This window comes from Perca flavescens, chromosome 1 (assembly GCF_004354835.1).
Source record: "Perca flavescens isolate YP-PL-M2 chromosome 1, PFLA_1.0, whole genome shotgun sequence".
NCBI classification, from domain to species: Eukaryota; Metazoa; Chordata; class Actinopteri; order Perciformes; family Percidae; genus Perca; species Perca flavescens.
In genome coordinates this window covers 15,745,457-15,767,899 of record NC_041331.1, presented here as the reverse complement: position 1 = coordinate 15,767,899, position 22,443 = coordinate 15,745,457, and the positions used below count along the sequence as shown (strand labels likewise).

At 42.1% G+C, this 22,443-nt stretch overlaps 1 protein-coding gene across 1 annotated transcript; it reads left to right on the top strand.

Annotated features, from left to right (window-relative positions):
* Positions 1 to 369: 369 nt before the first annotated feature.
* smad6a (SMAD family member 6a) lies at positions 370 to 21,741 on the top strand. The gene is made up of 4 exons (XM_028580902.1): positions 370 to 1,781; positions 3,454 to 3,507; positions 4,037 to 4,114; positions 21,055 to 21,741. The coding sequence occupies exons 1-4, from the start codon at positions 1,040 to 1,042 to the stop codon at positions 21,690 to 21,692; spliced, it is 1,512 nt and encodes a 503-aa protein (XP_028436703.1). The 5' UTR covers positions 370 to 1,039; the 3' UTR covers positions 21,693 to 21,741.
* Positions 21,742 to 22,443: the final 702 nt, after the last annotated feature.

Sequence of the window (22,443 nt, the reverse complement as noted above, 5' to 3'; positions counted from 1 at the left end):
ATGCCCTTTCTCATATAAAAAATAATAAAAGGTTGATTACAAACAGCTGCATAGTTAGGCCTACCTATCACTCCACAATCTATGATGTGTATCAATCTGGTTTCAGTGCGAACCACAGCACAGAAACAGCTCTATAAAAGTAGGCATTTACCTAAAGATCAACAATGCTGCAAACCAACCTTTCCATCAAAGTTCACCATTAGGGTTTTATTTTGAAAATCATAGTCAAATAAACCTGGTTTTATTTTGTCTTGCTTGACTCTAGTGTGTGCAGGAGCGTGTGTGCTTGCGCCTGTGTGTGTGTGTGTGTGTGTGTGTGTGTGTGTGTGTGTGTGTGTGTGTGTGTGTGTGTGTGCGTCCAAAAAAGACTTGCAGGGGAGTGGAGAGTGGAGTAATTCCAGCTCTCTTTAAAACAACTTCTCAGCACGGAATCCGTCCCGGAGTTTGGCACTGGAGTCCCCGACCATCTCTGCTTTACCCCGGGACTCTGCAGCGGGATTATTGCTTCCACCAGCGACAGAAATCATCGCAGTTTCAGTGTTGTGAGGATTTATATCGGGTGAAGGAAGGATTTTACGGTTCAAGGGCTTCACTAAACTCAAGGAGAAACTGTGGAAACCTTGTGGATTAATGTTTCTGATGCTCTTTTTGTTCATGTAAACTGACCCTGCTCCTCGAGTGGACTAACTATGGTTTGTGAGTTGTGTGCGGGGTCTCCAGAGTGTTGCAGTGTGGAAGGCTTTGAGAGAGGGCTTGCAAAAGTTGTGGCTTAATTGAGTTGGCAGCAGCAGGTCACTGAGCAGTGACTGTGTGTTAGCCTTCTCCTTCTTTAGACGTGTAGGGATGTTTAACGCAACGCATGATTGAATATTACTTTCTAATGCTGCGGGAGAGCCAGAACACGGTGACCACCGGCTGCGCATGTTGTGCGCACCGTGCACAAACCCCCGGACTTGCGCGACGAGTGTAAATCGATGTGGCATCTCCCGAGACCCGGACGGGGCCGACAGGACACATCCAAAACTGTCTAGGTTGTCGTATGTTCAAGTCGAAACGCTCAGGTCTTGTACGGCGACTCTGGAGAAGCCGTCTGGTCACCGAGAGCGACGGGCGGGATGGAAGCAGACGAGGTGACGGAGGACGGAACGGTCCGTGTGGCAGACACTCAGGAAAGCTCCACAGACATGAGCAGCGGTCGGTGACACACACTGACCCGGCTCCGGGACACACGGCGGAGGCTGGAGACCTGACTGAGAGCGCGGAGAGGGAGGAAGAGGAGCAGCCTGACGATGACCGGGATGCCATGTGCGTCCCGGTGCACAGAGGCTCCCGGCGGGGACAGGAGGGCGACGGTAGGACGGTGACGTGTTGTTTGTTTGGGGAATGGGATGTCAGACCTCGGAGCCCTTATTGGGCCCCGAGAAAAGACGGAGGGGGCGCTTGTCAGTGCGCACCGAGGCACGCAGGGCTGGAGGAGGAACTCGCGGGCACTGCTCATGCTTTTTTGAAAAGACTCAAGGAGAGATCTCTGGATACCTTGGTGAAGGCTGTAGAGACCAAAGGAGGGATACCCAGCGAGTGTGTCATGGTGCCGAGCACTGAGCTGCGGGTCGGTGCTCATCACATCTCTCCACAGTATCTCCTGTGTAAGGTGTACCGCTGGAGCGACCTGCCGCTCTCTGCCCGGCTCAAAACGCTGTGCCACTGCCAGAGCTTCGGCGCAGTGGACGGCGCAAAGGTGTGCTGCAACCCCTATCACTACAGCCGGTTATGTGGGCCAGGTAAGGACATCAACATGGAAGGGGGGGGGGGGCAGGGGTGCGTGGGTAGATGTACAACAGACCTTTCCCCTCATAAAAGAACTTTAAACTTGCAATGTATCAGTGACATAGAGATAGCTATAAGTGTACCCATGTCATTGTGTTACTGCCACCACATTAACCATCATATTCATGAGGTGGGGGGGCATACTACCCTTATGAACACATAGCATGACGTTAATGAGTTTCCAATCAGTCAGTGTCGTTTGCCTGCAGCCAAAGAATGTTGTTATTGTCGATTAAAGTGGCAAACAACGTCACAAGCGAAAAAAGAACACCCTTATGGGTCACTTAATACTGATGAAGCCATCTTACATTTACAATTATATTCAAGCATAATGCAACACTGAAACCCCAGAGAATAAATATCACGTATGTTTACTGCAGGTTTTTTTTTTATTATTTATGCAAAAAAAAAAATGTTAGCCATCTGCTCAACCTCCTTTTCAGTAGGCCTATACGCTATATATTTATTTTCACCAGTTAAATAACTCTAGCTTTTACTCTGGTCAAACATTACTTTGATTTCCTCTCTACATTCCAAACACATTACACATTTATTTAAATGTGCGCAAAACTTTGCTGCTTCTAACATCATCCAATTGAATGTCGCTCTAAAGTTGCACTTAGGCTCTCTTTTTTTCTCTGACAAGGAGGTCCTCCTCTTGTTATTTAGGTGAAGGAGTGCCGATAATATACAGTTTGCATAGTGCTGGCGCCAGACTGACTCGCTGGGTATCTGACTGACTGAGGACTCCGGCAATTACTGGCTCTGCTCTTAAAGGGGCCGCAGCCGCAAACCCATGTCCACTTTGGACTGACGGGACTCTCCCAGCTGCATTGCTCATAATTTACAGTGCTGCTTTTTGCACAGAAATCATCATGTGAGCCTGTGTGTGAATAAAAATGTCTTCACTGAAAATTTAAATTTAATAAATAAATTTATAAAGATAAAACTGAACAATCAAACACTTCAATACATAAAGATGCCGTTAAAAACAGAAAGATACAGTGGAAACCTTGCAGGTTCAGATTAGATCTGTTGAATTATACACATTAGGAGTTCAAAAGAAAGACTATATATGTGTACAGTTATGCCATCATGTGCTCAATGGAAATAGCTCCTTAGGTTTAAGTAAAGATTGTCTGTTGATGCAAGGTAGAAACCAAAATAATGAACATTACCTCATGAAAAACAGCTATAGTGCATGGAGCCTACAGTGTGCACAGTTACATTCAGGTACATGGTCTAAATTACCCTTAGCTATAGAACAGCTGGGTTGCTATAGCTTGTATTTTAAACATTCTTCATTGATGATTACAAGAATCTTGAGCTGTGTTTTAGGAAAGAAAGCTTTTTTGTGGCAGATTGTAATTGTTGTTTTTGCTTTTCGTAGAGACAAAAGACAGAGTTATTTGTTTGCAAATATGTAAGAAGTTCATGATCCAACATATCAAACTAATTGTAATCATTTCACATAATCTGCTGGCAGCACTAATGTAGAAGACTCATGCAGCAGCTAAAATATGTGAGGCATGATTAGTTTGGTAGTTTTAGTTTTTTCTCAGTTGATAATTTAGCATTTAGACCATACGGCCTTTAACTTAACCTTAACTTTTGTTGTATTTCCAGAATCACCTCCTCCCCCATACTCTCTGTCCCATTCAGATGAACACAAGCCACTGGGTGAGTTTGGAAGAATTACAACCACATTGCAAACCAGTAAATGACACAGAGGGTATCGTCACCATTATATTTTTAGAATGGAAACAGATTATCTTTGAAAAGCTGCTTGTGTTGAAAGCGACATAGAGTTAGTTGAGTTTTACCTGTGGTCATCTTCTATTTTGTTGAGCCTGAAATCTGGAGTTTATAAGGAGGCTCTGTTTGTGCAAACAGGCAGTCTGCTCTATAGTTTAGAGTTATAGAGACTGTATGAATTCTGCGAACAGTGGTTATTTTCATTATTCATTCTTTAAAACGTCATGAAATTCAAAGGGGTACAAGGTGGTTTCCAAGTAGTTTTGTTTCCTACCAATAGTCCAAAACCCCCAAATATTTATAATTATATTAAACTTAATAAAAAACAGCATTTCCTCATATTTAAGAAGCGTTTAACCAATGTTTGGCAATTTTGCTTGAGAAATGACTGTTTAATAACCTGTATCTCACTCTTCTACTGTATGTTTGTGCTTTTTTTTTCTACATTCACCAGACTCAACTCTGTCTAACACTGAAACTATGACCCCCCTCTCCTCCAATCCGCCTCACGTTATGCCGAGAGACTACACAGGTGAGTAACTTGCATCACTACTGCAGAACTACATGAATGTTGTGACCGGGCAGATGTTCGTTTCAGCAGATGTTGATTTGTATTCCTGAAGAAGTGAACGTCTCCCACAAATAAGTTTGGAAGCACCAGTGGAAAAAGTTTTGGAGTTTTGGAGTGTGAGTGTGATTGACCTTGCAGATGCACGCACTCAATGCATGCAAAACACGCAGAGCATGCGTCGTCTCTGAATGTTGAGATAAAAGGGTAAATTACATTTACTGGTGTTTTGATGTTGTGCTTTCCTTCCTATTTGCAAAGGCTGCTAAGATAAGCAAAAACTCCACTGCATAAAGCTTCTATTGTCAGAGAGGCATAGGGGGCTCGGTGGGGGTCTGGGGTCTCCCACTATATAGATGCCACAGCAGTGTAGCCTTTCTGCTTTTCTCTCTTTCTCCCTTTGCTTTCCCCACAGCAAAAATATTTAACTGGGATGAAGCTGCAATAAGATCCCCGTGCATACTCCCAATCCCCTTTGCCTCTCGAACCACCCATCCCCCTCTTTCCCTCTTTCTTCCCTCAAATCCCTCCATTCCTCTTGGCAATTGAGCAGTGGAAAGAGGCTGGCATTTTGGGGGCGGGGGAGCCGAGCAGCTCTGATGAGGCGGAGGTGTAGAGTTTTGTGTGCCGTGTATATGTGGAAAGAGGGGGGCTAAAGGGCTGAGTTTGGACAGGAAACAGCCCCCTCTAGATGATGAAACTGGAGCTTTATTTGTTTACGTGCCGGGGTCGGGTGGAGAGGTCCTTGTAGCGTTAGAAGAAACCCACAAACCCACTCGATCAAGCCTGCCTGGGCTGACTTGTGGACGGTGTTGAAAGGTGAATAGGCACCTATAAAGTTTGTGTAGTGTAGTCACTGCATCACAGACCTGAAGAATCAGCTGCACGCCAATAAGACTTTCTGGAGTTTGTTTGTCTGTTGTGTCTAGAAATGAACTTTTTGTTGAAGTTGATGTTTAGAGTTGAAATCATTTATTGAGTTGTTAGGTTTTCCATGTTTAGAGGCAGGGCCATAGCCAGCATTTTAGAAATACTGGTGTCCTCCCAATGCACACCTCACCACTCTCAGAATATTTTGAGAAATAATAAAAAAAGATGCTTTAATTGTTTGAACTATACTTCCAGGGTGTTTTATTTTCCAACATGGAGGTCTAAATGCTGTTCCAAAACCTTCTACACACTGTCAGGAATACAATTGTGGGGTCTAAATAATGAAACCTCTGTTTATTAAAAAGAAATAGCCTAAAAGTTATCAAATTGAATTCATTGAGTGTAAGAAATCTGCATAAAAAAGTACTTTTAAGTTGATTTACACTGAGAAAAGTGTTGTTCTTGGAAGTTATGTTAAAAAAATACGGTCACGAGTCAAACAAGAATCAAGTTTTAGGTTGTGATTCCTAGGCTGTGTAGTAAGAGATGATACCTCCTACTGATGAAAAAGATCAGTTTTCTCAAGACGTGGTGTGTTTGGGTGTGTGTGTGTGTGTGTGTGTGTGTGTGTGTGTGGTCTCCGATCCCCTGCCCCCCACACCAGAATGCTGGAGCCAGGAACTGGAGCTCAGGCCAAGCGCATGAAGTCGGAAAGAGACTAAACAGACGTAGCCAAGAAATCTGCATGTCGCTTTTGTCTGTTACCTTTGACAGGTTATACAACTCCCCCTTTTTTTTTATTACAGTTGGTATAATAAGCTGAACATGAAGCTTTTATCAAAGACTTGTTGGTTGGTTAGATCTTTCAAGAGTGTAGATGAGTATTTTTTGTGCAGGTGATCCTCTGGCATATCATCTAAAGGCCTTGGTGTTTTCTTTTGAACAAATACAAGCATTGAACATGTGCTCCTGCACTTGAGCATCTTTTTTTTCAAATTCCTTTTTAAAGTAGCTACTTACCCTAGCTTTACAGGGATAAAAGGCTGCAGCAGGGTGTGGTCCATACATACCTTTGTCCTGGCCTCTTTTATCATTCAATCAGTTAACATTCCCTGTAAACCGCAGCAAACAGTAATGCTTTGAAAAGGGAAATGTCTACTCAAAGTTTAGTAGACTTACATCTACTACATTCAGCTGCTTATTGTCAGTGTGTGTGTGTGTGTGTGATTGATTGATTGATTGATTGATTTTATTTGCCCATTTCATTATAAAATACGATACAACTATGAACCATACATTAAAAACAAAAAGTCAGGATAACACAATAAAGCCCTGAGGCTTATTTCCATTGTGGTCCCAAGGGGAAGGGGGGGGGTGAGCAAGTGGCAGCAGGTCAAGCATCAATCATCAAAAACCATACATACATTAAATAGATACATAAAACAATACAATAATAAATCCTCATACTACGATTGGCATCTGAGCCATTTTTTCAGTGCCTGCTTAAAACCTCCTAAACTTCTGACCATCTTTCTGGCAACCTGTTCCACAGGCTTGTTGCTACATACAGAAAGGACTCCTTACCTAAATTACTCTTAAAATCTAGGAGGTACAAAATCAGTAGAACATCCCCTGGTGGAGTGGCTGTGAACATCTCTTACTCTGTTAAAATAATTGATTAAATATTTGGGGACAACCCCATACACAGTCCTATGTACCATGCACAGGTGAATCTGAGATCTTCAACTTTTAACCACCCAATAGTCTCAAAATGAGAAGTATCAAGATGAGATCGCATGGGGAGGTTCAGAATAAGCCTCACAACCTTATTTTGGGCAGTCTGAAGCCTATGTTTCAGATGCTGTAAGACACCTTTATATCATGAGCAGCATGCATAGTCAAAAAAAGGCTGAATTAGAGCACTTGCCAGAGTTAACATTGCATTCTTGTCCAAAAATCTTGAGATTCTTGCCAAGAAACGTACTCTTTGATTCACTTTGGCAAGTAATGATCACTCAATCCATAATTAATTAACCCACTTTCTGCTATTCTAGTCTTTTCTGACACTAGAACAAGGTCAATAATAGTTTGAGTAGAAGAACAGACACGTGTTGGTTCTTTAATCAGCTGATGTAAACTAAATGAGCGACAAAAATTAATTAATGCCTTATAGCCGGAAAGATCCGTCTTTCGAGTGTCAGTATTAAAATCTCCTATCATAATAACTTCCGATTTAACAAAGTCCATACACTTTGAACAGACTTCTTCCAGAAGTTCATAAAACATAGTCTGGTCAGGTGGCCTGTAGCATGCTCCAACTAAGATAGGCTTGCTCTTCGGCAACAGAATGTTTAATTCTTGGTCATTATTCAAGTCCATTCTCTGATTAAAACCAATGTCCGCTCTCACATAAACACACACACCTCCACCTTTACGGTTTCAGTCTCTCCTGATTAAAAAAATAGTTCTCTATTTCAATTTCGGCATCCTTAATGGAGTCATCCAGCCACGTCTCAGAAAAACAAAAAAGTACCACCTTATTGCTGTTACTGAGGAGACGTATCTCGGTTATTTTTGGGAGAAGGCTTCTGATGTTAAGATGAAGCAGGTGAAGTCCCCTCGTAGAGAGGAATGAATCCAAATTTGGCTCAACCATGCCGGCATCCTCCAAATCCGCACAGGGCAACCGAACCCGAGCGGACTGCGAGTCCAATCCCCGGCCGCGCGCACCCAGCAAGGGACACCGGCGCGTCTCCCAGGCCTAGCTCCGCTCCCTCCACGACTCCACGCCCCCCTCCACCTAAGTCAGCAACACTCATGGACGAACGTTTGCACCCATCGCTGCGTCGACTGGAAGGCCTACATACCACGGCATCTGTCGCACTTTCCATCGCATTCCTAGGTCCAAAGTCGGGCATCGGACCGGGACATTGGTGTATATCCCCAGACAATAGCAGGCACATACAGATGATCAAATCACCTCTGTTAATTTGCCGAGTAACTCCAGCCTTTAATTTACACCTGGCTGGGTACCAGCAGGGGTACAGGAACGTGTCCAACAAAGTTTTATTTCCATAATCCCACTTTTTAGTAACTAAAAGTTTGTTTGGGTGGACACAGTTGCTTTGTAAGGTCTCATCTGTGCCATTTCTCAAGCCATTATCAAAGCTAAAACTAACAACATCACAAGCACTCCAAACTTGCCAGCAGCTGCCATCTTGGATTTTTCCAGGAAAGTCACCCGAGAGTGTGTGTGTGTGTGTGTGTGTGTGTGTGTGTGTGTGTGTGTGCACGCATGTGTGTGACAGGGGGGAAAAAGTGAGGAATTTCTGTCTGACTCAGTGATAAGATCGTCTCAGAGAACTCAGATAGGGGTTCTATCAGGACAAAAACACACGCACACATACAAACACACACTCACCAATCAAGCGATTATCTGCAAGGGAGACAAAGTTCTGCTTTTTTTACCTTCATAGTTGATCTATAACAAAAAGCAGTATATTATGTTTGACTAAGCTTGTGTTGCCTTTTCTCTAAATACACATTATTGGGACTTTCTGCATTATTTTGTACTGCCCTTTTCTTTCCGTAAATTGTCTATCTTATTTGTGATGATACACAAATTACAAAAACTTGGAATGTTATTTGCCAGTAGAACATAAGCCTATAATCGTGACCACTGTTTGCCAGAACACACACTCATTTGGTGATGGTCATGAAAGCTGAAACCATAGACTATGAAGATGGACGACGCGTCTAAGCTTCTTCCCACTGTACGTATACGGGCGCTGCTATCTTGTAATTTTGGAGCCAGAGTCTGCGCAGCCGTGATCGGACGGTGGTATTGAAGTCCTGTCATGACGTTTTGTCCTGTTTTTATAGCATCAAATAACTAATCAAAACCAAACATATCAGAGAAATGAACACTTGAACAAACATCCGCGTGATGAGAACTACATTAAATGACAGAGGCCTTTGGTAGAAATGTACTTGAGGTGTCCTCGATTTTTTGGTTTGGCCCATGTCCCATCGTAGACTGTAAAAAACATGGACAGCCTGTCCGTGATGTCACCCATTAGTTTCTGAGTGTCTCATCCGCTAACATTGAGGGGCGGGATTTATGACCTATACTGCAGCCAGCCACCAGGAGGCGATCGATATGTTTTGGCTCACTTTTGGGGAGCTGTCAAGCCATCCATCTGTATATACAGTCTATGGTTGGTACTGACATTCATGGGCTTAATGGATTTAATTATGTTTCTTTTGGTATAACCAACAGGTTAAAATGTAACACTAAACACTAAACGTAACAAAAAAACATCTCCAAAATGAGTTTCTGTCCGCCTTAGCTGTACTTCGAGATTATAGCTAACATAAAATGCTACCATAGCATTGCTCCAGATATCTGAATCACCACCCGCATCTCTGACGCAGTCACGCAGCTGTACAGGTTTTTGTAAGTTGACTTACTGTCGCTTCTGTGACGTCCACGGAAAAGATTTTTCACTTACTGGAAAAAAAAAGAAAGCAGAACAAACCCCCTTCCAAACGAACGATGGAAGTTGCACTTTAGCATTCAGCCTCAAAGCACAACTGAGTCTACCTTCCCACACTAGCAGACTGACAAAGTACAGCTTAGCCTGATGAAAAATGAGCTAAATATGACACCTAAATCTGAGCCTGGCACGCTAAGTCTGATTCAGTCGCATTCAAATCATGTCAGCAGAATATGAAAATGCACATATATACTGTATAGCATAAATCAGCAATTTTCCTCTTTGCCTAACTCATTTCACTCATTGCTAGCTTGGCTGTAGACTGTCAGTCTTGTTTTATTTATCAGCATTTCACAGAGCAGTTGGTATGCTTCTCACAGCATTGACAGCACACATACATAGCATGATTTTTATTTTAAGGGATTGAGAGTCCAGAAGGACAATGCCCAAAGAGTTTGTGATGTCCTTGTCAGTTTTTACATCATATGACATCATTGCACTTGTCAAACATGTGTCCACCTTGTTGTCGTTAGGCTCTGGCTTTTGAACATGTGGAAACAAGTAAAGCAATGATACTTAGTGGACATTAGTTTGGATGCACTGAAGTAAGACAAGAAGACTGCTCCCTCTCTGCCCTCAGTAATCATATTTTGGTGGCTTGTTTGCTTAAGCAGAGCAAGGTATCAGCCAAACATCCTGTCTCAAAGCCCTGTCTGCACTCGCTGCAGCATTAACCCCATGAATTGGCCCTTTGACTGATAGGGCACGGCCCAGGAATGTTGGGAAATTGGGAAGGTGAAGGGGAGTAGGGTCTCGGAGTGAAAGAGGTGGGAGGTGGCTAAGGGAGGGGGGGATCTGACTCTGGAGAGTGACATCTGATACATGTTTGAACATATCACCGTTAATACTTAAGAAACACGGAACTGAGCCGACATTCTTGGAAGCTCGGAAGAGAGTTTGACTACACCGTGCTGTTTTTCGTGCGTTTAGCTCAGCAAGTGTGAAGCTTTCCAGGTCAGTCCAGGTTGACACAGTTGGACACGGTTTTGTAAATCATCTACTGTGACTCTCAAGCAAAGATTTGACTCACAGAAGCATGAATATTAAATGAGATGCCTTCGTAGAATTCATTTCAATATTCAATATGTCAAAGTCAAAGATGTCAAAATAGTGCAGACACAAAAAGTAAACACCACATTATGCTGCATCCAGTGAGAATCTCTCTGTCTAAGTCTGGACGGGTCCTCTCAGTGACCTGAACCTCCAGGCTGTTTGAAAGGCACGCGTACAACACTTGCTCTTATGCCTGACTGAGACACATTAGACTATGGAATTCAACATCAAGTGCTGGCCCATTAACCATTTGCCATTTCCTCAAATATTTTCCATCACAGCTCCTTTTCACTATACAAGCAGGGGACGCAGCTGAGGACCCAGCACACAACTCACTCAGAGCTCTTTTATGTCATTTTGGTCATTTTTTTTCAAGTCCTTTATTTGTCTTTTTTTATTATCATTCACATTTTAGGCTTACTGCCAGAATGTTAACACTGTTATTAAAACCCTGTCTCCAAGAAATAACGTTTATATACAACTAATGTGCAACAAACAGCAAATACATTTTGAATGAAAAATGTCGACCGGATAGATTTTCAATCAACGCAATAAGAAAATGTTGTTAATTAATGTATCTGACAATTCACAAAAATGCTCAGGGAAATACAATGTCAGGGAAATGATCATTGGCAATGTATGTCATTTGTTTTCCCCAAAATAGCCAATCTTGCAATACAAAATCTGCTCGCAGTGACTACGGCATTATCAAACTTTTTATGGTTACGTTCAGGCAATGCCGACACTCTTTAAGGAAATATTGTGGTCTGGCTTAATGCAAAAATAGTCTGCAATGATTTAAATCATAAAACACAACATGATTATTGACCATTACTTACCAAAACAACGATCTTTCCTTGACCTTTACCAAAGTGCTTTAATGCCTCAATCTAACCATAGATGGTAGTCAGGAGGCAAACCCTGCTTTCTGGTGTCAAAGTCCATCATCCACCCCCACCGCCTTTCTATGACTCCAGTGGTAGAATAAGAAACTTAAAAAAAGGAATGTTTGAAGGTAATTGGGAAGGTTAGAGTTTTTTTTTTAATCAGCGTCTTGGCAAGAAGTGCCAATATGGTACTCAATGATGTGGGAAGTTGAACTTTAACAAGGTTGAATAGACTAACTACTACTAGATTTCATAAAGGTAATTTGCATCTCTGATCCCAGAATGTGTCTGTCATCTTTTCCACACAAAAAAACACAGAAACATAACTTCCCTCACTTTATTTCCCTGCATCGTAAGACTGATCAGGGCCTCCTAACTTAGCTTAATCCTGACTTGAAATACCATCGCCTGTATTTAATCAGCACACGTATAAATAAGCTGTAAACTCTGAGCTAATAGAGCATTGTCATCAACAGAGCTTTAATGCTGAAATGTCTGTAAGTGTAGAAAGATACGTAGCCTATAAATGTTGTTGTGTGGATACACAGAACGGTCAACATGCATACCTCTAAAATACTCCAAGCACTTGAGGGTAGCTGAGGTTGAGCAGGAAAGGATATACGATATCAGCGTGGTTTGTCCAACACGCAACTTAAGAAAGAAGCAAAAGCACCAATGTATTTATTTCATTTCCTATTTTTGAACACGTTATTTTTGTCTGATCCTGGGTCTTTGTACATTCGGTCTTGGTAGATGCCCTGCTTTATTTGTCTGTGGTAAAACTGCGTTTACAGAAGCTTGTTTCAGATATTTATATTTTCAACCTTTTTATTGATTGACACAGAGTCAACAGCCCATGACCTCTCAAAGTTCATGGATTTAGGAAGTGTTACACATCAGGAACAAACCTGATTATCAAGTAGAGACTGTCTCATATTGTTTGAATCCCAATATTGTTTTTGCTCCATTCTTTTGCTATCCCCTCACACTTTAGCCCACTTTTACTGTTCTTTGTCTTAGTTCTAATTCTACTTCTGCCCTCACAGCCTCTACTGTTTGTTGTACACACATTATTGCTCTCTTTCTCTCTGTCTTTGCAACTCTTATTCTCGCCCCCTCTTTTTCAGTCCATGTAGTCAGGCCATCACAATTTAAAATAAGGTTTAAATTACAGGGCTGGCTGTGGCTTTCCGTTGTTCCCTCAGAGTTTTTGCCAACCCGCAATTTGGCTTTTAATGGAATCCTGCCATGCTGCTGAACCTAAAGATTCTTTGCAGATGTCGACAGGCTCTCTGACTTTATGAAATGTAGGAAGCTGTCGCCTGTGCTTTGAGCTCTAAGTGCAACGCTGAGTTAAGTCTGAAGTACATATGACGGAAGCAACATTTTCATACGTTTTCAGGCAATGTAGCTGCCTGTTGTTAGTGAGAACAATTGCTTGTGTGTTTGTGCTGGGCATTCACCCATGATATTGAGAACTACACTGACAGTACATACAGTATTTAAGCTTCGCTATCCAACTTTGATGAGGACTGTTGTATACACACACACACACATACACACACTTATCTTTCACGCACAGAGCTTTCAGTTACCATTGATCATTGTTCAGTTCGTTATTGAAAACTGCCAAGTCTGTGTGTGTGTGTGCATCGTGGATTACACCTTTCAATGAAGTTATAATCTTTTAATTTCTCAGGTCTCACAGTCCCTGTGTCACTCCCTTGTGAGTTATGTATAGTGATTCTGCATTGTATTTTCAGTCCACAGCCTCATTTATATATATATATATATATATATATATATATATATATATATATATATATATATATATATATATATATATCAATGCGTTCCACACAGGAGTTTCACATTCAGATAATTCTCCCAAATAAAGTTTTAGAAGGAATTTCATAATTCTTTCTTCATAGTGGAACAAATTGATCTATTCCACCAATACATCTGTGTAATTATGTTGTGAGGAGTGAAGGCCATATAGTCGGACCACGTGAGGCTCAATGAGAGTCTTGTCAACTTGACCCCTGTGACTGGCTGAGCGGGGGGAGGAAGTGTCGAGGAAGAGGGCCTGTCCAGGAATGTGTTGGGAGGGGAGGCTTGTCAACTGCAGAGCTCTGCTACTCTTCGCTGCTTCTGTGTCTCTATTCAGATTTAAATCATCTTTCTTTGAGTCGTAAACTAAAGGCCAGTTATTCTTAAACCTACAGCACGCAATATCTTTTTTTCATGTAGTAGCTTTAGTCAAGCCGGATTTATGTCTCTGTCGCAGTATAATGATACCTGTATATGTCTCTCTGGCGCGTCTGTAAGTAACTCTTGAAAAATGTAACCACATGTACAGTATAGGGGCTACACGGGCTATACAGACACCACATGAACTGGGATTGAGCTGCTGTGTTTGTTGATAGTGAAGACAACATTGCGAAGGCTGAACGCTCATCTAGCAAAGCTATTTCCCGTGCACACTTTGACTTTGATGTGATTGTTAACATGATTACATCCGAAATAGCAGGAATGCACAGCCATTGATCAAACACTCTCCTTTAACACTGGTGCAACAACATAGCCCGTGCAGAACAATAAATCACTGCATGCTATAGCTGTTGTGACACCTTAATGTACTATAGAAGTATGATTTAGGCGTCAGTCCCACCCTCGTCCTGTTTAGCTGGTTAAGTTGCAAATGTCGCGCTGAAACTTCAAGGCTTCAAGGAAGTAAAAATCCGATCAGGGATGATTTACAATAACACACCCAATCACAATTATTGAGCAATCCCTGCAGTGTGTTTACCTGCAGAAAACTCTTGAAATATTATGAACTGGCACATTCATAATCTCTCATGGCAGGGTTGTTGTGCACAAAAAAAGGAAACCAGTCTGCGTCAATGGATCTGTTATCATGTGTTGGAGCCACTGAATCCATCTGTTAAAAACAGACATACAAGAGAATGTGGAGTGATTGGGTGTAAACTGATAAGTCACTTTGCAGAAACGTTACTAGTATTCAGTATTTGCAGTATTTAGTAAATGTTCCTCATTCTGAGTTTATTGAAGTTAAACCAAGAACAATAGGTCCATAGGTCATGCTTTCTCAGTTTGCTTCTAATTTGAGGTTTTTCCAGTAGCTAGTCTAAAGATCATAATTGTGCATACTTACACATATATGAACGTGGCAATGTAAAGTCTAAACAGAAGCACACGTTGGATTGGAACATGTCCACATTTCTGTTATATGGCATTTTTGCCTTTATTTGACAAAGCTACACCAACAGTTTATAGAGAAGGGGTGATGACTTGCTACAAAGCTTACTTGCAGTTACATGTATGTGTATTAACCACATGACCACCAGACACACAGTCTATATACTGTTCTTGTGTGTTTTCTAAAAAGTGTGAAAGCTCAGCCAAAGTCAAATGTAAATTGTCAGTAAAACCAGAGGAACAAATGTCAACAATAGTGCATAATTCAGTATATAATCTATTCTATATCTCCTGAAACCATCTTTTATTTCCAAAGTGTCAGCTTTCGTTGTGAGTTTCACAAACATCAGAGTTAGGAGAAGGTGAAAACTGAGGTGAAAACTAATTGGATTTCCAGTGGTTTCATGTCCACAATGAAAACACAAACTCTGGTGGATGATATAAGACAGGAAAGCAGAGTTTGTCCTGGATACAATAATGATGTATGCAAACCTGAGACATTCCTTGGCTTAAGTTGTCTGGCACTTTAAAGTAGCAGCAGAAATGCAGGAAACTGGTTACTTACTCTCTTCCTCTTAGAGGAGCTTTTTAAACTAGCTCCAAGAACGTCTTCCTAGGAATTTTACAGGGACACAGTTACTTTCCTGTGGCTCCGTTGACCTGCAGGTTCAAGGAATGTGGACGTCTGTTTGTATAAAATAATGGATCATTGTTAGAGAATTGTTTTTTACTGTGTAAACGCAGAGAACGATGTCTAGTTGCACACTGGAGCAGGCTACATCACAAGATCCACTTTACAATGGAAAGAAAGAGAGAAGGAAAGAGAGAGAGAGAGAGAGAGAGAGAGTGTGTGTGTGTGTGTGTGTGTGTGTGTGTGTGTGTGTGTGTGTGTGTGTGTGTGAGCCCCGTTGTGTTGGACTGCACGGCCCGTGTCTAGCGATAACGCAGCCCTCTGATGGCAGAGATAGTCGAGACGCCAGCCTAAATGTGGCTTGCTGGATTGAAGTTGCCCTGTAATGATAGTTGTCTCAAACAACACAGAACCTACCATTTGTAGCCAGGGAGGGGTATCCCCCCCCCCCACACACACACACACACACACACACACATTTTATTTTATTCCTACTTTTTTTAAGCGCTTTAGGAGAAAATTTGAGGAAGTTGAATCAAAACAAAGCATCTTAGAGGCGTCCGACAATGGCCAGTAACTGAATTCTATCCTTCCCTCTCGTCCCTCTGCCCCAACCACCCCCCTCCCCCATCTCCCCAACCCACCCACTTCTTTCAGCACAGTGGAAGAGTCTAATAACTGGAGGGGAATCTAATCCTTGGCAGTGGATGAAAGACGAGGGTCTCCCTCCCTCCCTCTCTTTCTCACAGTCTCTTTCTCTCCCTTCATTTTTTCCGTGGATGCTGGTTATGCTTGGCAGGTTCTCTCTCTCTCTTTTCCTCTCATTTTCCCGCTCCCTCTTTCACCCAGTCTCTCTTTTTTACTCCTCTATTTCCCCTTTTTTTCCCCTTACTTTCTTCTTCTCTGTGCAGGTTAAGGTTAGCAGGAGGAACCCTCCAACTGCTCAGACTGGAGGGATACAGGAAAAGTGAGGGAGTTTCAAGATATAGTTCGACATTTTGGGAAATAAGCTGTTTCGTTTTCTAGGTGAGAATTAGATTAGAAGATCGATTCCACTTTCATGTTTGACGCTGGTTATCTTAGCTTAGAGTCAAGGTTTTTTTCACTGGAAATGGGGAGCCTCTATTCTATTAAGGTAAAAATCCACCTACTAGCCCCTCAAAAGCTCACTTATGAACACGTTGTACCTCGTTTGTTTAATTAATACAAAAACAAAGTGTAAAAATTACAAGTTAAGAATGTAATGTTAGGGTTAGTGACTTCCTGGAGTCATCAAAATAAGGTTGTCAGGCAACCAGTGGAAACTACAGGAAGTCACTGCTCCTGGCCAATATATAATCCCCCAATAAAACCACAGATTGTTGTTTCTACACTTTGGTTTTTGTACAAATTAAACACAATTAGATATACAGTTTTAAAGTGGTGCTAGGCAGACTTTGTTACCTTTGGACAGAGCTAGGCTCAATGTTCCCCTTGTTTCCAGGCTTTATGCTATGTTAAGCTATAACCATCTGCTTCCACATTTACCATAGATAAAGCACAAGCGTGGTGTCAATCTTCTCATCGAAGTCTTAGCAAAAAAAGTGAATAAGGGTGTTTCCAAAAATGTCTAACTATTTCTTTAATATCTACTCAAGAGGAGAAAAAGAAAGAGGAAAGATGAGTGTTGCTGTCATTGTTTGAAGTCCAGGTTCGGCAGTCTGTGGGGAAACTGCCTGTCTGACCCATTGACATATATATAATGGACCAATAGACCCCGTTGCTCTGGACGGAGACCAGTGAAGGCTATTAGAAGCACTTTTCCGGTGATCTCTTGCTTTACTGCGCAGCCTCCAACTGACAGAGACAACGTAAATGTGACGTGAGCAACGTGTCTGAAAGTTGTAAGTCTTCTGGTAGCTGTGCCAAGAGAAATCTCAATCATTCCCAATCTTACAGATACGGAGAGTGTAGGTATATGTAAGGAGATAACATGGACACAGGCTAGTTATTGCTAACTAACATGCTAGTTAACATTAGTAATTAAACCTAAACAGCTAATATAAGTCGAAACTGCCTGCGAGCTTCTCCTGTACTATACGGTAATTCCTCTACTGTGCGACAGTAAGTCACTTGGTTATGACACAATCGTTAGCCTATTTTTACAAAAACGTCTGCTACGGAGCCATAACGTGAGGTACAAGGTAATGGAGCCTTTTATACATTGTCGTGTTTCTTTAGAAATAAACAATGGACAAATAGAGTCTTTAAACGCTTCAGATGTAAAGTTATTTGCAGTCAAGTGACGTAAAAAAAAAATGGCGGTCAGTGGAATGCTAACAGGAGGTGATACCTTTGTAGCAACAAAATGGTGCCATAGGAGGTTCGAGTTCTGAAGCGAAGCTTACCCCCTTGGTCTGACCCCTGAACTTTTGATTGGCAGTGCTTTTTATCAGTCCAAAAAAACTAAACTAGCCAATGCAATTAGCTTGTCGATTATTGTAATTTCATTTCAGTAAGTCATTTGTTTTATATTCCACCTATCTTCCCACCTTTGTTCAGGCCTCGGATAAAACCAACTGTTCCATGAGATTGGCACTAAGAGACAGTGATTTTGAAATGAAATAACAAAGGCTACTTATCTAATTGGTAAACAGAGCTGTTAAATGGTGCTTGGTGTAAATGCTTGCAGGACACTGTAATTGCTGCCAGCCCTCACATACAGATGTAGGCAGGCACACAAAGTCGCACACTAACACACGTTTTTTTTTTTTGACTCCCTCCGCTCAAACATAAACATGCTGATAACCTCCAGTTTGAACCCGTCTTTTAAAATTCCATTGATGAAGTTCAGTTGCCCACCCGTGCCTCCCTTCTTCTCCCTCCCTCCATGTTCTCCCTCGTCATTCTCACACAAGCTCATTATACCTTTAGTTGGATGATAGCTTGTCTGAGTATGATGACATTATGTCAGTGTGCCAGAAACATTAAACATGACATGCTGTACCACTCGGGCTGTCAAACACTAGTGGGAATCAAGATTGAGTGGTTTTGACTTCACAACATATCAGTCAATCTCCAGAAGACTGTTGTGCCATTGCTTAATGTGAAATTCTGCTCTCATCCATATTTTTTCAATGACTTTCTTGGCTTTTTCTTTATCCCTCAATGCTCCCCAAGAATGTATATGGATTGTTACACATGGCAGAAAACTAAAATAAAGTAAGTCAACAGTGTCAACATATTTATAATCCAATAATTGAAACTGTGCACAAATGAAATATAATAAGAACATTATAAGTAAATAAACAAATATACATATGAGCAAAGAAGCACACTCTGGTACATATTGAATAGTAACTCAAAATTATAAATGTGAATTATTCAAGATTTTTTTTGGCAAGGTACGTTTTTTTGTATCGCATCTTTCAACAAGACATTTTACATAAGACATAAAAGGCATCAAGACCTAATATAAAAGAAACTAGAGTTATGGGAGTTTATGTTATGTTATGTTATGTTAGTTATGGTTTTCTTCCAGATATGTGGTGCACAAAAACTAAATCTCATAATATTCTTGAGTTTAGGTTTCATTAGAAACTTAAAAGCCAGGATGTAATACTATACTATCTGCAGCATCATTCATTATGTGATGGAAATTACAGTAAAGTGTACTATGTCTAAAAAACCCTAAAAAGTCCCAGTTTGTTTTATGTCTTCTTTGGGAATTAATTTGATCATGAGCTCATAAAGCCTCCCTGTGTTTCCCCAGACATGTTTGTGTTGCCTTATTACAGGGAAGAGCATGGCTTGTAAAAGTATGTGTGTGTGTGTGTGTGTGTGTGTGTGTGTGTGTGTGTGTGTGTGTGCGCACGCGTGTGTGTGTGTGTGTGTGTGTGTGTGTGTGTGTGTGTGTGTGTGAGAGTCAGAAAGAGATAGAGTGAGAGAAAGAAAGAGATCCTGCTAGCTGAGCAGCCTGCTCTCTTATTGGAGAGCTGTAAAAACTCCAGACCGCAGGAGTTGCCAGCTTGGAATTCACTAATGACACACGTGGGCCTCAGATGAGAAGTGCAATTTTGTGTGTGTGCATGTGTGTGTGTGTGTGTGTGTGTGTGTGTGTGTGTGTGTGTGTGTGTGTGTGTGTGTGTGTGTGCGTGCGTGTGTGTTATAGTCATACTGTTTGGATCAGAAGACCAAATTTGTGTGTGTACATATGCATGTGTGAGGCCCTATCTCATCATCTAGTGTGTGTGCATGTATTTGTGTAAAAACACACATCTTCTCCTCCTCCTCCTCCTCCTCCTCCTCCTCCTCCTCCTCCTCCTCCTCCTCCTCCTCCTTCTCCTCCCAGCTCCCCGTACTATCACCGCCTCTTCTACCCCACCCCACCCTGAAACGAAAATGGCCGCTGTGCAAACATAACACACCTAGCCTAATCTCGGTCCTGGTTTCACCCAAAAGCAGCTTGTTAATGGGAGAAGGACCGCAGCCATTCTGGCCCCTGGTGGATAAAGAGGGGGTGCTCGCGGGAATATGAAAGGAATGGGGCCACAGGCACATGGGTCTTTAAATCCTCTGTGTCAATAGAGTCTCTGGAGCAAAATAATGGCATCACTCTGTGTGGGAGTTAATGTGAGCTGATAGCATGAGGGCTAGGGGGGTCAAGGGTTCATGGGCTTGCGCTAGGTTGACAGAGAGCTGAATGCTTTCAACCCCCCACCCAACCCCCTCTCTGCTGCTCCCCTCGGGACCTGAAGGAGTGTTATGCAGGGAGATGACGAGGATGTCAGAGGAGGAAGTGGGCTGTTTAGTGTTGGCAGTTTTAGCCACCTTTTCAAAATACTCAAATTAAAGGAAAAATGTGAAGAAATGAGTGAAGAAACAGTAAATGCAGATGCTTCCCTACAGAGCATAAGGGGTCACTGAGTGGTTTGATTTGGATGAAAATGTCGTGAATCATTTACTGCAGGGCAAGCACCAGGCCAGGAAATCTTTGCAGGACCTATAGGTTAACAGTAATCTGCACAAAAAGACAGAAAATTACCCACCCACTGCCATCTCGCTCCCAATTCTTCTTTTATGCTTTCCTCAGGAAGAACATTTGTCACGTCCATATTATTAATTTGTTTATTTAACATTGTTACATAAGAATAAGCAATCTAACACATGTAATTTGCAGCCCCTGTCTGGATAAAACAAGAATTGGGAGCAAAATAACAGTGTGCATGTATTGTTTAATTTCTTAATCCTTTGCAGCCATCAGATCGCAACCCAATTAGGCACCTCTGGGAGAGCGATGTGTTCTCCCCCACCAAATGAGGGAATATCTTTTAGAAGAATGGTGTTTCAAAGTAGCGTATAGAGACTTGGTGGCTCATGGTGACACAAAATCTTACTAAGACATTTTATCTATCTTTAGGTCTAAAGGTTTAAGGTTGTGCTGAATTTTCAAGCAGGCCGAGAAATTAATTTCTTTTGTCTTGTAAAATGGAACTGAAAGCCATCTACGACTTCCTGCTGTTGCGAGTTAAAACCATAGACTGCTTAAAAAATATTGTATTGGTTTGAGGAATGCATGTTCTGCTGCAGTGTGAAAACACTGTTGGCGGTCTTGTAAGTCTAACTTGTTTTGAGTAGTAGTAGTAGTTAAGGCACATGAACACTAACCAATGCAAATATTAATTCTTCCACCTCTCTTCTTCCGCTCAGACACTGGTACCTCCCTCGGCTCCTCGACTTCCGGCGGACACCGCTCGTACTGGTGCAGTGTTGCCTACTGGGAGCAGCGCACACGCGTGGGTCGCCTTTATCCAGCCTACGAGCCCTCGCTCAACATCTTCTATGACCTACCTCAGGGCACAGGCCTCTGCCTGGGCCAGCTCCACGCCAACGCCTACCACAGTCGCCGTGACGACCCTGGCAGCCATGGCACATCGGGTCTTCACGGACACCACAGCCATGGAAGTGGAGGTAACAGCAGCAGCAGTGTGCAACAGATGCGCAGTAAAATCGGCTACGGCATCGTGCTGAGCCGGGAGCCGGACGGAGTGTGGCTGTACAACCGCAGCCAGCACCCGGTGTTTGTCCACTCACCCACTCTGGACCCACCCAGGGCTCGGGGGCTGAGTGTGAAGAGGGTGATGCCTGGTTTCTCCCTCAAGGTTTTTGACTATGAGCGCTCCAGCTGGATGGCACAGCACGGTGTGAAGCCTGAGTGCCAGGAGGGGCCCTGGGACCCCCACAGTGTTCGCATCAGTTTTGCTAAAGGATGGGGCCCCTGCTACTCCAGACAGTTCATCACCTCCTGTCCGTGCTGGCTGGAGGTGCTACTCAACAACCACAGATAGCACACAGACTCACAGACTCACATGAGGTTTTCTGACCCAGTATCCTAATTGTAATCTACCTAGATTTAATATAAAATGTATATATTATATAAAATATATTATACATGTAAATACTTGAGTCATTTTTACAATACAATTATTTATGTATAGTGTAATGTGTACTGTATATGGACAAAATAAAAAGGAACAAGAATATGCACTTTTGATTCTATATATGCATTACAGTTTCTCAGTGTCATTTTTGCAAATATAAACTGTAAAGATAAGACAAACCTGGTTTATGTTCTGATGATTTAGCAGTTCCATCAGAAAGTATGCCATACACACATTGTCAATAAAATATTTGTATTAAATGGTTTCTGTGATGGTCTCAAGTGCTTTTACCTGAGCTATGGATGAGCCAGTACTTGTCAGTGACGTGCAGGGTTTGGTTACGACTTTGACAAACACTTGACTTTTTTTCCCCCCTGAAGCAAACAAACATATTCTTCTGTTTACACCATAGGCACTCTTTTCAGCGTTTAAAAGTTTATCTTTGGACAGACACAGGCTAACTGTTTCCCTCTGCTCCCAGTCTTTATGCTGAGCTAAGCTGACTATCTTTGGCTGTAGCTTTGTATTTAGTAGACAGATATGAGAATGGTATTGATTTTAGAAAATAAACATGTTTAGCAACTATTTCTTTTAAAGGATCAGTCAAATGTATACTGTACATGCCATGAGCTGCTGACAGTTCAGGTATAGTAGCGGT

Bases quoted from the DNA above. Each gene is read 5' to 3' on its own strand.
- smad6a (XM_028580902.1), top strand. From the start codon at position 1,040: ATGTTCAAGTCGAAACGCTCAGGTCTTGTACGGCGACTCTGGAGAAGC. The intron at 1,782-3,453 runs GTAAGGACATCA...TTGTATTTCCAG, and splicing joins CAGCCGGTTATGTGGGCCAG to AATCACCTCCTCCCCCATAC. The intron at 3,508-4,036 runs GTGAGTTTGGAA...TACATTCACCAG, and splicing joins AGATGAACACAAGCCACTGG to ACTCAACTCTGTCTAACACT.